Source organism: Carassius gibelio, chromosome B21 (assembly GCF_023724105.1).
Source record: "Carassius gibelio isolate Cgi1373 ecotype wild population from Czech Republic chromosome B21, carGib1.2-hapl.c, whole genome shotgun sequence".
Lineage (NCBI taxonomy): Eukaryota > Metazoa > Chordata > Actinopteri > Cypriniformes > Cyprinidae > Carassius > Carassius gibelio.
Window position 1 is genome coordinate 15,329,885 of NC_068416.1, and position 21,256 is coordinate 15,351,140.

The window sequence follows — 21,256 nt, forward strand, 5'->3', positions numbered from 1 at the left end:
GACACAGTGATGAATCTCATGTGTTTGCAGAACACCAAGCTACAGATGGTTAAGACAGCTGACTCCACTGTGATGTGATCGTCTCTCTCACACAACATGTAAATCTCTGCATTTGAACAGTCAATAACAAATACTTAAACTAATAACATAACATACTTACAGTAGCTGATTCAGAAGCACCAGATTGTCAGAATTACCTCCCCTCCTAGGTTCACAAAATGGTAGTCCATAAAATGTGTTGCTGTTCTGTTGTAAGTAATCTTAAAGATTTCTAAATGTATCTTCTTTCGGAAGGCCAAATAAAGTGCTTTTGTTTTTGCCTAGATACACACAGCATCATTGCTTCTGTCTGAATGAGCCATTTTAGAGGGGCATGGCAGTCTTAACTTTGATAAAGAATATCTCTTTGGTTTTGAGACTTTAGTCTTTGCAACTTCAGGGATCTTATTTATGCACAATCAGCTTATGCACTCCAAAGGGAAGGGGACATCACTTCCTGAATTCCATGAAAAAAAAAAAAAAAAAATCTGATAATACAAATATTGTGGTAATATTTTAAATTAAATATGGCATTGTGTGTAAGAATCCCTCAACGTAAAACTAAATATGGAGCAAAAATAAGGTTATTGTGAGTTATTATAGAAGTGAATGAAAATGCTCTAATTTGCAAAAAGAATGCTGTGTCTTCCTCTAGAATTTACTTTGTTCAACCGAACATCTGGCTGTACTTGTACTGTTATCATCACACTAAGTACTAATGTTTGAATCTATGAAATATCTAAACATAATACAATTAGTGCATATTTGACATTTTCACTTCTCTCTCTCTCTCGCGTGCGTCTGAGAGAGATTTCACCAACTCTGTGGTTTCCCCGTGGAATTTGGATATTTTTACACAGTTGTGATGTCTGCATTCATGCTGACTGCGAGCAACACTGGTTGCTTTAGTGGTCTTACCGCAAAAGATATAATCAGCTTAGTATGCAAGTATGCAAGTTACATTCACCACATTTCCGTAAGGTTTAGAAATGCTCTCTTCTAAAAAAATTTTTTTTAAATATATAACTTCTAAGAGCATAGATTAGCATATCGCTGTGTTAATGTTTATTGGTTGATATTACTGCCTTACTCTTGTACTCTTCTCACACATTCATGGGATGCCATCTTTCCATTTTCTGTGCTTTAAAACATTCCTCACAAATCTGAAACATTCTTGTGACTAATCCTTCAGTTAAATATAATTTGTGCTAAATATAATTTGTATTCCCTTTGCATTCTTCGCATTGGAAAAACACAAATTAAAATAAATAACATAAAAAGAGATTAAGAATTACATTAATTATTAGTATTTATTTGACATTTTCATATTATATAAGATCAAATATTTAAAATATTGCTAGTTTGCTATACTAGTTGGTCAATCTAAGGCAACCTGAAATCGTAAAAATAATTTCTATTTATAATCCGCAAACCAATTTTATAAACATATTTAACACAGCTTAATAACTATATACATCTTAGCAAATTACAAACATACAACAGATTTAAAAACCGGGGTTCAACAAATATTGGATTTTTTTATTTTTCATTTGAACCTGCAAATGAGTAGAAATTTTTGACAAAATAAAGAAGAAATATTTGTATACACTGTTTATGTGTTGATTGCACTGTACTGTTGTTGTTCTTCTGTGTGCTTTTAATGTATAATTTTTTTTTTTTCATTTCAGCTAATTTATTTTAATCATGATTTGTATTTTATTTTCATGATTGTTTTTTTCCCCTTAGATTATTTATTTAATCATACTATTTTATTATTTATATTATTAAATTTTCTTTAAAGCACTTTGAAGTACCAATGTATGAAATATGTTATAATAATCAACTTTCCTTGACTTCCTATGTTATTTAACATATTCTAAATCACTAATTAAAAGAAGATCATTTAAGACAATATATAAATGCATTTGCACAAACAGTCAGATGTTCTTGCTCAGTTCCGTTTTTGGAACATAATGCAAACAAACATACATATGCTAGAGGTTGGCATAACCAATCAATTTACATAGCTCATAAAAACATAAAACAGTCCTCAAATTTTGCCTTGATTAGGCCATGACATTACAGACACAATCAGTCACTTCACTTGAGTCACTTGAGCCTTAACCAACACATCTGGTCAACATCGGTTGGAGTATGTGCTGATGAGCAGCCCACCGCCTACAATCAGCAGAACACCGGCCACCCATCCTACATAGATGGAGGCTCCCAGCTCTCCTTTTCTCCCCGATATTGCTTGAGGATTATAGAAGTCCACGATGATAACATACGCCGACCAGCTGACAGCAATAAGGCACATTACACCTGCAACTATAAAGACTGCACCAGCCGCTATTCCAGTGTTAGTCTTTTTAAGTCGTTCTTCTCTGTAAAAGTTGGTGCAATCGGCTCCAACAACGAACAGTCCAATGGCAACCACACTGACAGCGATAGAGGCACAGGTCAATGCTCGAGCTGCCTGGACATCTTGAGTCAGAGCCAGGATGGAGTCATACGCTTTGCACTGCATGTGAGCGGTGCTCTGCAGGACGCATGTCATCCACAAGCCTTCCCAGAAAACCTGTGCTGTCACAATGTTTGCTCCCACGAAGGCTGTCACTTTCCACATAGGCAATGCACACACCAGAATAGTGCCGCATAGGCCCAACACAGCCAGACATACAGCCAAGATTTGTCGTCCCCTCATCTTTTATGCATCAAAGGCAATTCATCTGCAATTCAAGAGAGTGAAACGTTGTTAAAGTTGTAAGAGCGAACGACTATTGACGAAGTGAATGCTCTTCCTTGTTGTGCCTCAGCTATTGGTATTTAAACAAAAGCAAAGCAAGGGGAGGAGACCCGTATAGAGTTTCCTGTTCAACTTGATTCTTCTACTCAGTGTGTCCACGGATTCATGGAAAAAGTACACTGTTCAATTATTTTAAGCAATAGCTAGCCTAAATGGAAAATACTGATATTTGGTTTACTTAAGCGATGGATCATCCAAAAGGAAAATTCATGCTGTGTCCAAATTATATCTAAACACTATGCACCTAACAGTCTAGTGTAGTATAAACTATGTAAGGTTATTTTGTCATCCAATATCAGTAACACCTCCCTCTCCAAGCTGCCACAGTTGAATGCATAAGTGTCCAACATTATACACTTTGTTTTTCCAGGCCTTTGAAGTGTTTCTTTTCTTTTTGGAATTTTCAGTATGAACACACTAAAATTACATAGAATAGTGCATAAATATGCAAATTGGGATGCACCTTCTGTCTTTATTTACACACCCTAATTCCAAACATGATAATGTTTATTTGCATTTAAATGTTTTCATAAATCAACAGATACTATGCCCAAAAGAATTAAAGAAAATGAGTTGACAAAAGTTTATTATTCGTACATCATAATTATCTTCACAAATGAACTTTTATGATTTTTGAAGCCTAAATCACGAGAAGTGAAAACCTAAATGAAGGCTGTAAACAATCTACATCAAGGTTGCATTACATGAACATCACCACTTTACAAGCCTCCACAGAGGGTTTGAGTTAGAATAGTTTTCAATGAGGCTATGAAAGTAGATCAGTTTTCCTGTTCAGTGCGATGATCAATAATGTCTCAGACTACTTCTATAGTGTAATTTAGCCACTTGCTAGAAACAGCCTTTGTTTGAAAGACAACTGAAAGCTCAACAAAAACATGCGAGTGGGTAAAACTGGAAAACTCACAATCTTATTTGAGGCATGCCAAAAACCAGGGTTGCCAACTCTCACGCATCTGGCGTGACACTCACGCTTTCAGCATCAATCTCACGCTCGTGTCACACCAGATGCGTGAGAGTTCGCAACCCTGCAAAAAACCCACTAAAAAAAAAAACACAGACTTCAAGACAATGGAACTAGAGGTGTAAAATGCTAACTAATTTCCTGGTTTTTGCCTATGTAATCCTTCTATTCACTGGTCATTCATTTGCCCTGCAGCTATGGATATATGGTGCAGGTTTCACATCAAGACATATCAAACCTCTGGGCTACCAATCAACTGCTTTGACTAATCTTAAAATTGTAGTCATTGAGGACAAAATATCAAAATATGAAATAATCAAGTTTAATCAATGTGAATCTGAAGCAGTTGGTATACAGGATCATTCACTCCCTCCTAGTCAAGTGTGTGGGTAGAGGTTTGGTTCTGCTGCTCTGCCAGAGGGCTGTAACATAATCTAGTTATTAGTGATAAAACTGTGTGACTTAATTTAGCACTAGATACTGATAACTGATTATAAAACATGTAACGTCAAAAAATAGCATAGTTGGTCTTCAGTCCAGATCCTTTGCACATTGTAGAGGGCCATTTTGGTTACCCTTAAAAATCAATTTCCCATCATCTTGACATCTTAGAATTTCCATTTGCTTAGATGTGGCTTTCTGACCTTAATATAGGAAGTTCACAGTAAAATAGTAATCCTCCTATTAAAACTGCATTTCCTAAAAACATTCCCAATTTATATAACTATACTCCCCAAACTTGTAACTTTAAATCAAACCAATCTCACATTTAATTATCTTTTCTAGCATTTGCTTTATCTACCATTCTTAGGTTTTATTGTGATCATTACTTAACTAAATGCTGCTTCTGGAGCAGTATTATTTGGCATATAAATACAGCATTATTCCCCAATTGATCATCGAATCTGTTTATACCAGGGGTGGCAAACTCCAGTTCTGGAGAGCCACAGCCCTGCAGAGTTCAGCTCCAACCCCATTTAAAACTCACCTAGCTTTATAATAACCCTTCAGTCCTTGATTAGCTTGTTCAGATGTGTTTGATTAGGGTTGAAGCAAAACTCTGCAGGTCTGCGGCTCTCCAGGACTGACGTTCGCCACCCCTGGATTAGACTGTTAGCATCTCTCTCAAAAAATGACCAAAGAGTATCTATTTTTCATATTTAAAACTTGACTCCTCTGTAGTTACATAATGTACTAAAACTGATGGAAAATGAAAAGTTGTGATTTTCTTGGCTGATATGGCTGTCACTTCCCCTTCTATATTTTCTTTATTTAAAGGCTGAAATGAGGTTTACCTTAAACTTTTTCAAAGCTTTGTTTGAACATTTACATTAGAGACTTCAACATGCTATTATACTGGTCAGTCAAGTTGTCTTTTAAAACCCAAAAATCATTGGTACCGTTAAGTGATTTTGCAAACAAAAAGTATTTTTATTTGAAACAAAACTTGAAGTGATTTATAGGCCTGCAAATTCTATTACATCTCCCAGGATATTTTAACAGTTGTGTAATAAGACTTAAATTATGATTAATCAATTTTATCGTAAGAAATTGCTAATAGGCCTAATACTACATGCCTATATACACTTAGTTAATATGATTAACAAATCTTCCACATTATCTAATTTTTTCGATACCGGTCAAAACTTTTTAGGGAGTTAAAACGTAGACTGGTCTATTGGGACTTGGAAAAAAAAAAAAAAAAAAAAAAAAAAAAAAAAACCCTGCACCAAGACTCATATCTGATTTGAGATTTAGCAGAGGCTCTGAAGCAACTCACAAGTGAGGAGAACAATTCACTACACACGCCCACAATTTTGCCATTTGTCTAAGGCAACAAAAATTTGCCTGGTTTACTTATGGTTGAATTGAAAATCAATTACACAAACGTAAGACAAACGTGAATTTATTAAGTTAAAATGGTCACTCAAGACCAGGGAATAAAATGCATCTCTTCCTTCAAACAGGAGAATTAGTTTCGGTCCAGACTGGGTCTCATACATAGGCTCCTGGAGCGGACCTCGGAGCCGAGTACTTCACGGAATAACCACGACCGTCGCTCTTTGGGCACTGACAACAGAGAAGCGCCCCGCCGATGAGCTGCAGACCAGACGCGCCCCAGCCGATGAACAGAGACGCCCCCAGCTCGCGCTTCTGAGCCTCAGACAGAATGGGGTTGTAGAAGTCACTGATGACGGTGTTCGCGCACCAGCAGACCGGGATCAGGCACAGAACGCCACCCACCAGGAAGAAGACGCCGGCCGCGACCCCCACTTTAGCCTTTGCGTCCCGTTCTTCAATGCAGTTGGTGCACTTGCCTCCAGCGACGGCCAGGAAAAGTCCCAAGAAGGTCACGAGGATTGAGATGATTACAAGCGCTCGAGCTGCCTGGAGATCTTGTGGCAGTGCCAGCATGGAGTCGTAGACCTTGCACTGCATCTGGCCCGTGCTCTGCTGCACGCAGTTCATCCAGAGGCCTTCCCAGAAAGTCTGCGCGGTCACGATGTTGGTGCCAATAAACGCCGTCACCTTCCACATGGGGAGCGCGCAGATAATGATGTCTCCCACCCAGCCGAGGACCGCGAGGACAGTGGCCAACATCTGAAGTCCAGCAGATGCCATTATGTTTTTGTTAGTGTGTAACAGACTCTAACAAACTAATGACCGATACAGTTATTTATAGTGGCTTTTTAGAGGCGTGGGTTGTAATGTGATTTGATGCAGCTGGTCAGGATTTCCCGCTCTTTACTCCTAATTAATTTGAGACACAAGGCTGTCTCAATTAACACACTTAATGTCCACCTCAATTTTTAAAAAAATTCTCAATCACTTTTTGAAAGTGATATGGGATATAAACAAAGCACAACATAAAACACACTTAAATCAAAGTCCCACATTGAGTTTCATGAATCACGAAAGGCTTCATGGAAATTTCATCATCTCCATATTTTTAAAATATTCTTAATTAAAAATAAAATTGTAATATCAAAGAAAACATATTATTATTCTTGTTAAAACAATATTTTCCCCTCTTGTTGAGGTGAAAACTTTTATACATTTTGTATATATTTTTTTCAGCATTTCAACACAGCATGTAGCCTAAATTAATAAAAGCATCCTCATGTGTTTGCCTGTATACTATTAAACAAAGTTAATTTTAGAATTAGAAATGTTTTAAACACTTTATTTCTTAAGTTTTTTTTTCTAATCACAAAATATTGAAACACTTTATCTATACATTAAGTGCTATCACAGAAACATATATCTAAAATACAATACAAAAATAATAAATTAAAAAGACCCAGAGAAAAATATAAACCCAGGAAAACATTAAAAAAAAAAAAAAACATTAAGACATGAAAGTGTGTCATGCCATCAGTGGCGTAGCAAGTCAGCCCTGGGCCCACTTGCAAAAAAATAGTAAAGCCCATCCAAACGGTATGGGCTCCAACACGGTTAACTTATTGTTGATTTTTCTGACGTAAATAACTTTATGTGACTATTCACAAGCTTTTTGAATTACTGTATAAATGCTTGGAAAATATTTTTTAACATTGTTTGGGAAACAGTCCTGACTGGCTAGTTAAGTTTCCACAACAATGCATCATAATGGTTAATCAGTGAGATATGTTATACAGAAACGCACTCCTGTTTGTGATATTTTTTTTTTTTAACTATGGTTTCGGGAAACACTGAATCGTTGAACTATGTTTGTAATGACAGAACTTGCAATCATAGTTGGCTAACAATACTTTTGCGATACACATCTCTGTTTGTTTTCTTTATTTTACAAAAGCACAATATTTTGTTGACATTATGAGTGCAGACAAATTAAAGTAGACACTTTGCAGTTCTTAATGATGTACACTCTTAACTTTATGATAAAAAAGTATGGCTTATTTTAAGAGTTTCTACTCTTAAGAAAAAAAATGCAAGTCATTGCACGATGCCTCCATGTCCTGCAAATTTTGCTTTAGCTGCCACTTTTCTCACAAACGATTGGATATTTATCACACATTTGTCTTAAATATTTACATTTATGAAATACATGAAGTTTGTTTCGAATCATGTTTATATGAAAAGACTCAACTGATCAAATCAATGCTCAACTCAATGTCTGGAGCTGACCGCTTGGTATTAAAAAAAAAACACTTACATTTTACTAACAACCACCTTGGAATAATAAGGTTCTATCTGCATTCTGAGCAGGTTTGAGATATTGAGCTCCAACAGGCCCATAAAGCACCTCCATAAAAAAAAATTGTAGCAGATACGCATTAATCTATTACCATTTCATCTAATAGATTTTCTTTATTTGAAAGGGCTAAATTGTGAGGTTTACCTTAAACACGCCGTTAAACTTTTGTCAGTCAAGTTGGCTTTTAAAACCCGTACGTCATTGGTAATGTTACGTGATTAAACAAATTTTAGTTGTTGATTCTTAAAAACAAAACTTTAAGTGACATAGGTTTTGTGCAGATTATAACATCTCCAGCATGTTTTAACAGTACCGTGATAAGTCACTATAATAATTTTAATTTGTGACATCCCTATACTTTAAACTACAATAATAAAAATCTTCCACATCTGATTTAAGACTGGGCATTGTTTTTTTTTTTAAATGAGTGACAAAAGAGGTAGATTGGTCGAATTTTATTTAAAAAAAAAAAAAAAAAAAAGGGAAAGAAAAGACCCCTTGTGCTAAGACTCCTATCTGATTTGAGATCTAGCAGAGGCTCTGAAGCAACACACAGATGAGGAAAACAATTCACATATGCCAACCATTTTGCCATTTGTCTCTAATCTTTGCCTTGTTTACTCATGGTTGCATTCTGTGAATCTGTATGAAATCAATTAGGCCCAATCAGTTACACAAAAGTGGATTTATTAATGTTAAAATGGTCACTCAGGACCAGAGATTAAAATTCATAGCTCTTCCTTCATAAACAGGAGAATTAGTTTGGGTCCAGACTGGGTCTCATACATAGGCTCCTGGAGCGGACTTCGGAGCCGAGTACTTCACGGAATAACCACGACCGTCGCTCTTTGGGCACTGACAACAGAGAAGCGCCCCGCCGATGAGCTGCAGACCAGACGCGCCCCAGCCGATGAACAGAGACGCCCCCAGCTCGCGCTTCTGAGCCTCAGACAGAATGGGGTTGTAGAAGTCCCTGATGACGGTGTTCGCGCACCAGCAGACCGGGATCAGGCACAGAACGCCACCCACCAGGAAGAAGACGCCGGCCGCGACCCCCACTTTAGCCTTTGCGTCCCGTTCTTCAATGCAGTTGGTGCACTTGCCTCCAGCGACGGCCAGGAAAAGTCCCAAGAAGGTCACGAGGATTGAGATGATTACAAGCGCTCGAGCTGCCTGGAGATCTTGTGGCAGTGCCAGCATGGAGTCGTAGACCTTGCACTGCATCTGGCCCGTGCTCTGCTGCACGCAGTTCATCCAGAGGCCTTCCCAGAAGGTCTGCGCGGTCACGATGTTGGTGCCAATAAACGCCGTCACCTTCCACATGGGGAGCGCGCAGATAATGATGTCTCCCAACCAGCCGAGGACCGCGAGAACAGTGGCCAACATCTGAAGTCCAGCAGATGCCATTATGTTTTTCTTAGTGTGCAAAATAACAGACTCTAACAAACTAATGGCCGATAAAGTTATTTATAGTGGCTTTTTAGAGGCGTGGGTTGTAATGTGATTTGATGCAGCTGGTCAGGATTTCCCGCTCTTTACTCCTAATTAATTTGAGACACAAGGCTGTCTCAATTAACAAACTAAGGACAATCGCAGGTTGTGATGTCCACCTCAATTTTTTAATTTTATATTCTATCTCATCCTAATCACTTTTTGAAAGTGATATGATATACACACAAACAAAGCACAACATAAAACATACTTTAATCAAAGTCCCTCATTGAGTTTTATGAATCAAGAGAGGAAATTTCATCAACTCCTTATTGCCAGATTTTTGACTTATTGCCTTATTATTTGCCTTATTGTCAGTCTATTTTTTAACATATTCTTAATTCAAATAACATTTTATAATCAAAGAAAACATATCATTATTGTAGTTAAAACAAAAATATACATTTTTTTCAGCATTTCAACACAGCATGTAGCCTAATCAGACAAAATAGGTTAGTTTAAAATGCTTTACTTAATACTTAATATTTACTTTATACTGTTAAACAAAGTTAATTTTAGAATTTGAAATGTTTTTAACTCTTTATTTCTTAGAATTTTTTCTAAAGGCAAAATATTGAAACACTTTATTTATACATTAAGTGCTATCACAGAAACAAACATACATCTAAAAAATTCATACAATTTTTTTTTTTTTTAAATTAAAAAGACCCATAGAAAAATATAAACCCAGGAAAACATTAATAATAAAAAAAAAAACATTAAGACTTGAAAGTGTCTCAAGCCATCAGTCTCAAGTCAGCCCCGGGCCCATATAAAAAAAAATGTACAGCCCCCTCAAACGGCAATACTTTTGGGATACACTTCTCTGTTTGTTTTCTTTATTTTACAAAAGCAGAAATTTTTATATTGTGTGAGTGCAGACAAATAAAAGTAGACACTTTGCAGTTCTCAGTGATGTATACTCTTACCTTTATGACAAAAAATTATGGCTTATTTTAAGAGTTTCTACTCTTATTATAGTTTTTCTCAGTCACTTTGGTACATTTCTCAGATCAGAATTGAAATTCTCAAAACTACCTGTTCAATTCTCACATCATTGTGTCACTTGTGCACATCAAAAAAGCAGTTTCTCCTTTCTTTGAACAAGTTGCAAATGCTTTGGTACATCCATGCAAATGATTATGTACAATTCTCTGTTGTTTCCTACATTATCAGTTGCTAATGTCATGTTGCTCAAAATTTATTATATAGTTTTCTGTGCAATAGTCTTACCCTCCAAAACATCGGGTCTTTAGTTCATCATATAAGTCATTACAGTTTTTCTCAGTCGCTTTGGTACATTTCTCTAATCATTCTTGAGATTTGCAAAACAGTAAGTGCATTTCTCAAAACAACTCGTACAAATATCAAAACACAATGGATGACCTGCAAAAGCCAGTCTCTTGCTCAAAATCCTTAGTTCATCTCTCAAAAATAAATATCTGTGTCAATGAACATGTCAGTGCCATCAGAATGACAAGTCCTTGTGTCATAGTTTACGGATAAGACAGTCAAATTGCTTAGTCATGTTGTCAATTTAACAGTGGAGGGATGTTCTGATGTAAACTACTGTATTGAACAGTATGCCATATGCTTATGTGTGCCATATATCCATTTCAAAACTACACATTTACACATTACTGTTTGTGGGATGTTGATTGAAAGAGACTGGATAGAATTCCCAGTTACACTTTTACTAGTGGTCTGACCAAAAAAATAAAAAAATAAAAAATACTTTTACAATGCCATTGTGATATAGAAAAGGAAATATGGGAACAAAGATGAAAATAATTCCATTTTCAGAATTTGTAACTCTTGTGTTGTCCTTTGTCTATACAGTATAAGCTTTCCTACTGAAGATTCATGAGATGAACCTTTGAGCTATTTCAGAGAAATGGTTTATCATTGGTTTATCATCTACATTCTCTTCATTAGTAAAGATTCACTTGCACAATTCATGCCAAATTGACAAAACATCTAATAATAGTGTGTAAAAATACAAATAAAAAGTGTGCTTGGCAGTTTATGACAACTAGATTAACCATTTTGCATTTAATGACTTATATGATGAACTAAAGACTAGATGTTTTGGGGGGTAAGACTATTGCACAGAAAACTGTATAATACATTTTGAGCAACATGACATTAGCAACTGATAATGTAGGAAACCGCAGATAAATGTGCGTAATCAATTGCATGAATGTACAAAAGCAATCGCAACTTGTTCAAAAGAATGAGAAACTGGTTTTATGATGTGTATTAATGACTAGATGATGTGGAGGTTGTACAAGTAGTTTTGAAAATTTCATTTCTGTTTTGAAAAATGCACCAAAGTGACTGAGAAAAACTGTAAATGCAAAATGGTTAATCTAGTTGTCATAAACTAGCAAGCACACTTTTTTTTTTACACATTATTATTAGACTTTTGTCAATTTGGCATGAATTGTGCAAGTGAATCTTGACTAATGAAGAGAATATAGATGATAAAACAATGATAAACCATTTCTCTGAAATAGCTCAATGGTTCATCTCATGAATCTTCAGTTAGAAAGCTTATACTGTATAGACAGGACAACACAAGAGTTACACATTCTGAAAATTGACTTACTTTCATCTTTGTGCCCATATTTGTTTTTCCATTTCTATATCACAGTGACATTGTTTTTTTTTTATTATAATTTTTTTTGGGACAGACCACTAGTAAAAGTGTAACTGGGAATTCTATCCAGTCTCTTTCAATCAATATCCCACATACAGTAATGTGTAAATTTCTACTTTTGAAATGGATATATGGCATACATAAGCATATGGCATATTGTTCAATACTGTAAATGTCATCCAAAATGTTGCCATAGTTTACATCAGAACATCCCTCCAGAGTAAACTGTTATACTGACAACATGACTAAGCAATTTGACTGTCTTATCCGTAAACTGACACAAGGACTTGTCATTCGATGGCACTGACATGTTCATTGACACAGATATTTATTTTTGAGAGATGAACTAAGAATTTTGAGCAAGAGACTGGCTTTTGCAGGTAATCCATGGTGTTTTGCTATTTGTACGAGTTGTTTTGAGAAATGCACTTACTGTTTTGCAAATTGTGAGTTTGATTCGAGAAATGTACCAAAATGACTGAGAAAAACTGTAAGAAAAAAAAAAATGCAAGTGATCGCGCGGCACCGCCATGTCCAGCAAATCACACTTCAGCTTCCACTCTTCTCACAAACAAATGGATATTTATCACACATTTGTCTTACAAATTTACATTTATATTGTGAAATGCATGCGATTTCTATGTCTACAATCATGTTTATTTGAGAAGGTTAAACTGATCAAACAAATGCTCAACTCACTCCCTGTCTAGAGCTGGCTGCTTGGTATTTAAAAAAAGCAAAAAGTTTAATTCTACAAACAGCCACCTTGGAATAATAAGGTTCTATCTGCATTCTGAGCAGTATTGAGATATTGAGTTTCAACAGGCCCATATTCACCTGCATATACATACCCTGACGCTAAATGTCCCGGGCTTATGCAACAGGTGTGTAGCATCTTGCAGAACCTGATTTTACCAAGTGAGACATGTTCCTGGGACAACATCTTTGTCCCTGGAACAACATTGTGATTAACCAATCAGATTTGAAGAACCAGTTTATAGATTTTGTGAAGTTTATGCTTAAAATCACTGTTTGGTGCAGTATCATCAGTGTCATTCATCTATCATTTCCTCTGATTGTAGGGATTACTCATGGTTAAGGTTAGGTTTAGGTGTAGGGATGTGTTCAAGAACACATTTTTGGAGTGAAATGTTGTTCCAGGGTCAACAAAATATGTTGACCCTGGAATACATCTAACTCAGCAAAATCAGGACGTGCGTAGCATCTTTGTGTGGATCGTGATTTAATTGCAGTGGTTGCCTCTAATTTTAAACTGAAATATTTTTAAAGCCAATTTGCTTTTTACAGAGCAAATAAACAATAAGTAAACCTGCACTAAAGAAAATCTGCAACAAGTATCAGAATCAGACAATTTGCTTGTAAATAAATAAACAAAATATCAGAATCTAAATTGGCCATGAAAAATCATGATGTGTGCATAATTAAAATATTAAATAAAAGATCTGAGATTGCAATCTGGGTTGTCTTTTCTTACAGTTCAGTTCTTCACTGATCTTCTGCTTAAAAAATTTGGAGGCCACTGAGATATAGCAAAACCACACTGGGAAAAGAAATCTGCAAATGCTATATGAATTTTTCATGAAGCCTTTCAGTACATTCACTTACACTATACATTATTTTGTACTGTGAATTTAGTTGTTTTCACTTAATGTGTTCTCAGCAGTTCTGTGCACAGTATATTATGGTCTAAACAATTTCTTAGTTGTGATCTATTTATAATTAAAATTAGAAAATTAAAATGATTTTCATCATCGTATTTTCTCCCTTTGGAGGGGGGGGGGGGGGGTAAAAAAAGCTAAACAAAAATATAGTTTTTTTCTATTTAATTTTAAAACTATACTTACAAAATAAATAAATAAATAAATAAATAGAAAATACGCCGGACAGCTTAACCACGTCCAAGAAGACCACATCCCATTTTGCTTCTCGAGTCCAGTTCGTTTGTTCAAATCCCCAAATCCCACCCCGAGCGTTTGGGGGTCTGCATATAAACTCCCACAGACAATAAAAAAAGTTTTAAAAGAAAGGGGTAACGGAACGAGAAGCGCCATGGCATCTTTGGGGCTGCAGATTTTAGGAGTTGCCCTGTCCTCTGTTGGGTTGCTTGGGTCTATCATGACCTGCATCCTTCCAATGTGGAGGGTTACAGCTTTCATCGGCAACAACATCGTGACGGCGCAGGTCGTTTGGGAGGGACTGTGGATGTCCTGTGTGGTTCAGACCACGGGGCACATGCAGTGCAAAGTGTACGATTCATTGCTCGCCCTGTCCCCGGACCTGCAAGCCGCGCGCGCTTCGCTCGTCCTCTCCATCGTGCTCTCTGTCTTCGCCATTCTCCTGGCGGTCGGAGGAGGCAAATGCACCACCTGCATCGAGAACAAAACCGTCAAGGCAAGAGTTGTTATATCTGCAGGGGTGTTTTTCATCATCAGTGGACTGCTGTGTCTCACACCCGTCTGCTGGTCAGCGCACATCATCATCCGGGACTTCTACAACCCGCTCTTGATGGACGCGCAGAGACGGGAGCTCGGGGCGTCGCTCTACACGGGCTGGGGCTCCGCGGGGCTGCTGCTCACCGGGGGAGCGATACTGTGCTGCCAGTGCCCTCAGAAAGAACCACGAGCATTCGCCCCCAAATACCCAGCACCGAGGTCTAACGCCTCGGAAAAAGAATATGTATGAAGAACATTTAAAAATGTTGTCTAAGTTTGATTTTATTTTTGTATTATAGACTATTAAGTTCTAAGTAATGATAAAAAAAGTTAGGCTACATTTTTGACAGTATGGACTATTAATCCAGTTGTTTAAATATAACCTATATGTGAATGTAGCCTACATGATTAGATAGTTTTAATATTAAACAATTCTGTTGTTGTAAAAATAGGCCTAATTAATAAAAGTAAAACTAATGAATTAATTAATGCTGTATTTAATTATTGTCGTCACGTTAGTTTATGTTGCTGTTGGAATGCAGTATTATTGCAAATGCAGTATTATTATTAAAACAAAGATTGCATATTTCCACCTTCCACATTATTTTGATGATCAACACGTTTTCAGTTTCTGCCATTTTGATCATTTATGTGTAGGGAGCAGAAGGCTAGGCTATGTGGCATAACAAGTAAGAATGCCTGTTTGTTATCAAAATAAATAGGTAAAAAAAAAAAAAATGATACCCCTCTAGACCGTGATTACTTGGTGTCTTATATTTTCCAAAGTCTAAATTCATCAATAAATAGATAAATAAATACCGTACATTCTCACATACATTTAATGTACAGGGGCAATTGAACCACTTAATATTTATTTTTTTAAATGTATGCAGCCAACATTAATACACAATACACAAATGACCACAATTACACACCACGTAAAAAAAAAAAAAAAAAAAAAAAAAAAAAAAAAATATATATATATATATATATATATATATATATATATATATATATATATATATATATATATATATATATATATATATATATATGTATATATATATATATATATATATATATATATATATATATATATATATGTATATATAGATAGATAGATAGATAGATAGATAGATAGATAGATAGATAGATAGATAGATAATATATAAATATATATATATCCTTTTTATTATCCCAGACATCCTCACTTCTCAGTCAGACATAAAAGTAAAATAAAAACACTTATTTGTCATTTATGTATTCTTTTGTTTTTCCTGGACAGTATATGCTCATTCCTGTTTAAAACAGATGTAGCAAGGGTCTGTAATTAATGCTTGTGCTTGTTTGATTTTGCACAATAGTTGGAATGCAAAGAGTTTCTCCTTGGCAGCGATAATAACTTATCCTTTGTATGCATGGGTACAAAAGCAGCGGTACAAAACAGCAGCTGTGGAATGGTCAACAGAGGTGTGTTGACTCACTGTTAAGTGTGTGTGTGTGTGTTTGCATGAAAGACACAAAGAGTTTTCAGATATAACATCTTTATTTGGGAATGTTTATTTTCAATTACACACAAATACATGTTTATTTTGATCACATTTTTATTGTAAACAAACATTTTCATCAGCTTTCTTTCAGTCATCTTTATTTAACAAATGACAAAGTCATGATAATTTGTATGATAGTCTATTTCAGTCATTTTACACAGGATACTTGCCACATATCTTAAGGTTATTCTCACACGTAATCCATTGGTGGGATCACAGATATGGCAGGGCTGTATTTGGCTGCCACATAGGGCCTATATTCATTGGACGGGCAGTTCCAACAAAGCAGCCCACCACCCAGCAACAAGAGGCCTCCAGATCCCCAGCCAATGTAAAGACAGGCTCCCAGCTCCCGCCGCTGGGATTCTGTTACCAAAGGATTGTAGAAGTCTCTGATTAGAGTGTGTGCAGACCAGCACACAGGTATCAGGACAAGAAAGCCAGCAATGATTAAAACCACCCCTGAAATGATGCATGCTCTGGCTTTGGCCGCTTCGTCCTCTAAGCAGTTGGTGCACTTTCCTCCAACCACAGCCATCAGGAATCCAAAGATGCCCACCATGATGGAGATGATGACCATTGCTCTGGAAGCCTGCAGATCTTGTGTTAGAGCCAACATGGAGTCATGGACCTTACACTGCATCTGTCCGGTGCTCTGAACCACACAACTCATCCACAGACCCTCCCAGATGATTTGTGCCGTCACGATGTTCGCTCCAACAAAGGCCGTGACCCTCCACATTGGCATGCCACAGGTGATGATGGTCCCAAACCAGCCTATCATGGCAAGCATGATGCCCAGGATCTGGATGCCTTGAGATGCCATCGATGCAGGTCACGCAATTGGTATTGCACAAAGCATCTGAAGGGTTTTATTTGTCAGGGTTTTATAGCCCTCAAACTTTGGGCGGAGTTCTAGCATAAAAAGAAGCAAAAAGAAAACCAGACATTTGATATTCTTTGATTATTGTTCAGATTGTATGAAGAGCTAGATTACTTGAGACACCTTCTGGCAGTACAAATGAATGTGAAAAAACGCATAAAAAAATCAAATCATAAACTGTATATGTGTACTAGTGAAATAGATTTGCATTCATATTTGTGGGTTTTATTTGAATTTTATTTAGCTTTTTTAGTTGTTTAAATTAAGTGTTTGTATAAATATAAACACTTATTATCGTAGAATATATAAGTATATCAAATCATTTTCTATGAGCTGTTTAAAAAAAATCTAAAAATATCTGTAGATTAGTATACTATATATCTATCTATCTATCTATCTATCTATCTATCTATCTATCTATCTATCTATCTATCTATCTATCTATCTATCTATCTATCTATCTATTTATCTATCTATCTATCTATCTATCTATCTATCTATCTATCTATCTATCTATCTATCTATCTATATCTATATATATATATATATATATATATATTGTAAAACAAGAAAGTCAAGCTATAGGCTTATTCAAAGTTTGACAAACATTGATTCTTCTGGTTAAAAATGAACTATGTAACTAGTAACTATTTAGCATTTTGGAAAATTGGTGGCTAACTCATATAAATTCCCATTATCTAATGTGTACGTTTTTGTATGATCTTCCAGCAGATTTTTAGGGGCGGACCTTCATGTTTTCAATATTTGCACGTTTCTGTACAAATAACATCATACAAAATCACCACCTCGTAAAATAGTAACATTTTCTCATGATATTGAGGATAAAAATTCTAATTTAGTGTAATTCTACTTCCTCACAATTGAATTTGACTTGCAATAATGCATCCTGTTTGCTACCACAGTTCAAATTTGAATTCTGAGTAGTGAACCACCTGGTTTCTGTTGATTTTCATAATTAAACTTGCTTTGTTGGAAGAAAAAAAAAAGTTCAGAATTTGCCTAATTACTAACGAGCTAAACCTCAGATCATGTTTAGCCTTGTCTTATTATGTGCACTGGCTCTGAGAAAGAACCTGAAAAACGACACCTGTCCTGGATTTGCTGTTGGACAACTCCCTCTGAGAATGTTTTGTTCACTGGAACTCTTTTGAAATCTTTTAAGCGCAATAGGGTGGGTGACACATAATGGAGGGCAGCAATATGACACCTGTGTTAACGCCCATGCAAATGCATTTTTTAAGTAAACAGACACTCCAACAAACAGGTGCGATACAAATATCATTTTTATTTTCCCTGTACAAAAGTGGTATTTACAAAATCATAAAACGTTCAAATACTTGAAAAAAATCAAAATACATTTTAAATGAAAAAAAACAAAACATGTCAAACATGACAAATGCTTTGAGAGGAAAATTTGATCATACTTAAACAAGACAGATATCAAATTAGCCTTCTTCAAATGCGAAGGTTTTTTTTTTTTTTTAACGTGGTTCCCCATTTTCCTCATTGTCTTATATGTAGAAAATCTGTAGAAAACTTGTAACATCAGCATTTAATTGATAGCTTTTCAAGTCCTCATGATACCTGTTTGCAAACTCTTTTTGAGCCGCTACATCCTGGTCAAACCAAGACTGTAAACATTAAGGCACTATAGAGTTCATTTCAGAGTCCATCATTTACACAAAGTTCTTGCCAGATGGTGCAGAAGCTGCAGACCGAGGTGCAGCATTATATTTGGCTGTGTATTTTCCTGTTTCCTCCTTTGGCGGGCAGTTGCAGCAGAGCAAACCTCCCCCGATGATCAACAGCGCAGCGGCTCCCCAGCCGATGAACAGAGCTGCTCCCAGCTCTCTCTTCTGTGCTTGGTTCAACAAGGGGTTGTAGAAGTCCTGGATGATGACGTTAGCCGTCCAGCACACCGGGATCAGACACAGCACCCCAGCAACGATGAAAATCACACCGGCAGTGATACCGACTTTTGATTTGGAGCTCTCGTCCTCGATGCAAGTGGTGCATTTGCCTCCAGCCATGGCCAGCATGATGCCCAGGATCCCAATCACGATGGAAATGATGGTGAGGGCACGGGCGGCCTGGAGGTCTGAGCTGAGGGCCAGCATGGAGTCGTAGACTTTACACTGCATCTGTCCGGTGCTCTGTACGACGCAGGTCATCCAGATTCCTTCCCACGAAGTCTGTGCCGTGACAATGTTGTTGCCGATGAAAGCTGTGACTTTCCACATGGGAAGAGCACAAGACACAATGACACCGATCCATCCTATTATGGCCAGGGCAGTGCCCAGTAACTGAAGCCCAGCAGACACCATGATCTTTGATGATTTTCTTCGTCTCTTGAGGTGGCTCTCTTCGCAGTCCTTATAGGTGTATGTCCCAGGAGGCTGTGTGCTGATGCTTTAAAAGAGCCTGTGGAGTTTTGGGGAGGGACTTCTGTCGAATGACTAACTCTGCTGGTTTTGTAGTTACTTCATGGGGTGTGACTAAGTACAGGCTTGAATGAGTCACTAACATGACATCTCAAAACTTATCATGATCTCAAAACTTATCACTAAGTAAAATAATATAAATAAATATAAAAAAGTATTATTCAGTTCAACAAAAAATTGCAGTAATGTGTACATTTCATTTAGTACATGATTTTTATTTTAGTTTTAGTTCTTTTAATTATGGATATTACAAATTGCTATTTATTTTATTTTTTATAATTAAAATTCTTAAAATATATAGATATAATAAATAAATAAATATATATATATATATATATATATATATATATATGCACACTTATTAGTTGATCTGCCTTCAAAACTTCCGGTAAAAGAGTCACAAGATAACATGCGTCATCGACACACCCTTTATGGCATTGGTTCTGGTTTTTGTTCACACACAGCTTGTTCCATTATCATTATCATATTTTTCTGTTTAGGTTTGTGTTGTTTCCTCCTCATGGTCTACAAAGTATGCCTATCAAGGATGTAGCAGCTGGTTTCATATCACACAATAGAGCAGACTTTTGCGATGTTTTCAGGTTATTGAGCACTGACCACGATATCATTAAAAACACCCCAATATATTTCATGTGAAGCACTGTTTCTTCTGGATATGACACATATGTAACAAATATGCTATATTTACTTAGTGTCTTACTCAGCACGTTAGCAGTTCCCATGGAAACTATCTCTCGAGAGTTCCGTTGTGCTTCAGTGAGGGGGAGGAGCAGCCCGAATGCACCTGTACCCACCTGAGCCGGTCAGACCGGTTCCTGCCGGAGCACAGGTGAAATATTTACAGTTTTCATCTGGGCAAGACTTAACAGCTCATCACTGATCCTTGCATCAAAAACCTGTTCAACTGTCAGTAACAGAGAATTATCCAATCTTGACAACAAAGTTTGAGTTTATGTGTGTATATAGGCTACACGAAACAAGCTTTATTGTTATCCACAACATGAAGCCTCATTTACAAAGAGACAGGAATGAGTTCATATTGTTCCTCAATGTGAACACATTGGTTATGCTATGAATAACAAATATATCTGAATGTGAGGAACTATATTACATTATGCATCAAATATTATAACTATATTTTGTGGCACATATAATTCTAATTCTATAGTTATCTTAACTGAAGAATAATAGTAAGGCCAATGTAATGTCCCAGCTTGGCAAAGGGTGTGTTTGTGTCTTCCTTGTGTGTTTAAATCTTCAGCAGAATATCACACTCAGAAAAATAAACACGATCTTAGTCAAACAGAGACACCCTCTCTTGTTGATAAGGGGCTGTTTCACATGGGACTGGTTCTGAGAAAACTGTAAGCCTTGAACTCAACAGATTAACATAACCTTTTTGAAACATAAAATATATAATATTGAACCATTTCAACTTAGTGATGGGTGTTAATTATATGAGCAACATGAATATGACGGATATAAACAACACAAAATTACCATTTAAGGAATTTAGTAGATGCTGCATTTACAAAAAGAAAAAAAAAATACAAAATTACAATTAAATGAAATGTGATACTGTTCTGTTTGCAAGCACAGAATGCAATACAGAAAGTTAGCCTACCTCTTTACATAGGCCTATACAAATACAAACAGTGTGACTTAGTTCAACTTAATAGTGTGTCATAATATTTAAGTCAACAAAAATATTC

The 21,256-nt window shown here is 36.3% G+C and overlaps 6 protein-coding genes across 7 annotated transcripts; 1 reads left to right on the forward strand and 5 right to left on the reverse strand.

Moving 5' to 3' along the window:
- Positions 1-1,566: 1,566 nt before the first annotated feature.
- On the reverse strand, positions 1,567-2,818 carry LOC127986395 (claudin-4). Its single transcript, XM_052588637.1, has one exon. It carries the CDS (start codon positions 2,741-2,743, stop codon positions 2,177-2,179), a length of 567 nt encoding a protein of 188 aa, XP_052444597.1. The 5' UTR covers positions 2,744-2,818; the 3' UTR covers positions 1,567-2,176.
- A 2,899-nt stretch (positions 2,819-5,717) lies between these two features.
- LOC127986393 (claudin-like protein ZF-A89) lies at positions 5,718-6,481 on the reverse strand. The gene has a single exon (XM_052588634.1). It carries the CDS (start codon positions 6,447-6,449, stop codon positions 5,823-5,825), a length of 627 nt encoding a protein of 208 aa, XP_052444594.1. The 5' UTR covers positions 6,450-6,481; the 3' UTR covers positions 5,718-5,822.
- On the reverse strand, positions 5,718-9,477 carry cldnd (claudin d). Of its 2 annotated transcripts, XM_052588636.1 has the most exons (2): positions 8,831-9,477; positions 5,718-5,847 (listed from the first exon to the last, which is right to left on the reverse strand). In XM_052588636.1, exons 1-2 carry the CDS (start codon positions 9,430-9,432, stop codon positions 5,823-5,825), a joined length of 627 nt encoding a protein of 208 aa, XP_052444596.1. In that variant the 5' UTR covers positions 9,433-9,477; the 3' UTR covers positions 5,718-5,822. The 2 variants fall into 2 exon arrangements, with proteins under 2 accessions (XP_052444596.1, XP_052444595.1); XM_052588635.1 differs by lacking the exon at positions 5,718-5,847 and having other exon boundaries at positions 8,696-9,476.
- A 4,753-nt stretch (positions 9,478-14,230) lies between these two features.
- On the forward strand, positions 14,231-15,113 carry cldn29 (claudin 29). The gene has a single exon (XM_052588633.1). It carries the CDS (start codon positions 14,246-14,248, stop codon positions 14,876-14,878), a length of 633 nt encoding a protein of 210 aa, XP_052444593.1. The 5' UTR covers positions 14,231-14,245; the 3' UTR covers positions 14,879-15,113.
- A 1,203-nt stretch (positions 15,114-16,316) lies between these two features.
- Positions 16,317-17,057, reverse strand: LOC127986391 (claudin-4). Its single transcript, XM_052588632.1, has one exon. The coding sequence runs from the start codon at positions 17,002-17,004 to the stop codon at positions 16,369-16,371; it is 636 nt and encodes a 211-aa protein (XP_052444592.1). The 5' UTR covers positions 17,005-17,057; the 3' UTR covers positions 16,317-16,368.
- A 1,290-nt stretch (positions 17,058-18,347) lies between these two features.
- Positions 18,348-19,487, reverse strand: cldnb (claudin b). Its single transcript, XM_052588629.1, has one exon. The coding sequence runs from the start codon at positions 19,404-19,406 to the stop codon at positions 18,759-18,761; it is 648 nt and encodes a 215-aa protein (XP_052444589.1). The 5' UTR covers positions 19,407-19,487; the 3' UTR covers positions 18,348-18,758.
- Positions 19,488-21,256: the final 1,769 nt, after the last annotated feature.

What these genes read in the sequence shown, in the direction of transcription:
- LOC127986395 (XM_052588637.1), bottom strand. Translation starts at nt 2,743, where the DNA reads ATGAGGGGACGACAAATCTTGGCTGTATGTCTGGCTGTGTTGGGCCTA.
- LOC127986393 (XM_052588634.1), bottom strand. Translation starts at nt 6,449, where the DNA reads ATGGCATCTGCTGGACTTCAGATGTTGGCCACTGTCCTCGCGGTCCTC.
- cldnd (XM_052588636.1), bottom strand. Translation starts at nt 9,432, where the DNA reads ATGGCATCTGCTGGACTTCAGATGTTGGCCACTGTTCTCGCGGTCCTC. An exon ending in GTGAAGTACTCGGCTCCGAA is followed by an intron (nt 5,848 to 8,830) that starts GTCCGCTCCAGG and finishes CTCGGCTCCGAG; the next exon opens with GTCCGCTCCAGGAGCCTATG.
- cldn29 (XM_052588633.1), top strand. Translation starts at nt 14,246, where the DNA reads ATGGCATCTTTGGGGCTGCAGATTTTAGGAGTTGCCCTGTCCTCTGTT.
- LOC127986391 (XM_052588632.1), bottom strand. Translation starts at nt 17,004, where the DNA reads ATGGCATCTCAAGGCATCCAGATCCTGGGCATCATGCTTGCCATGATA.
- cldnb (XM_052588629.1), bottom strand. Translation starts at nt 19,406, where the DNA reads ATGGTGTCTGCTGGGCTTCAGTTACTGGGCACTGCCCTGGCCATAATA.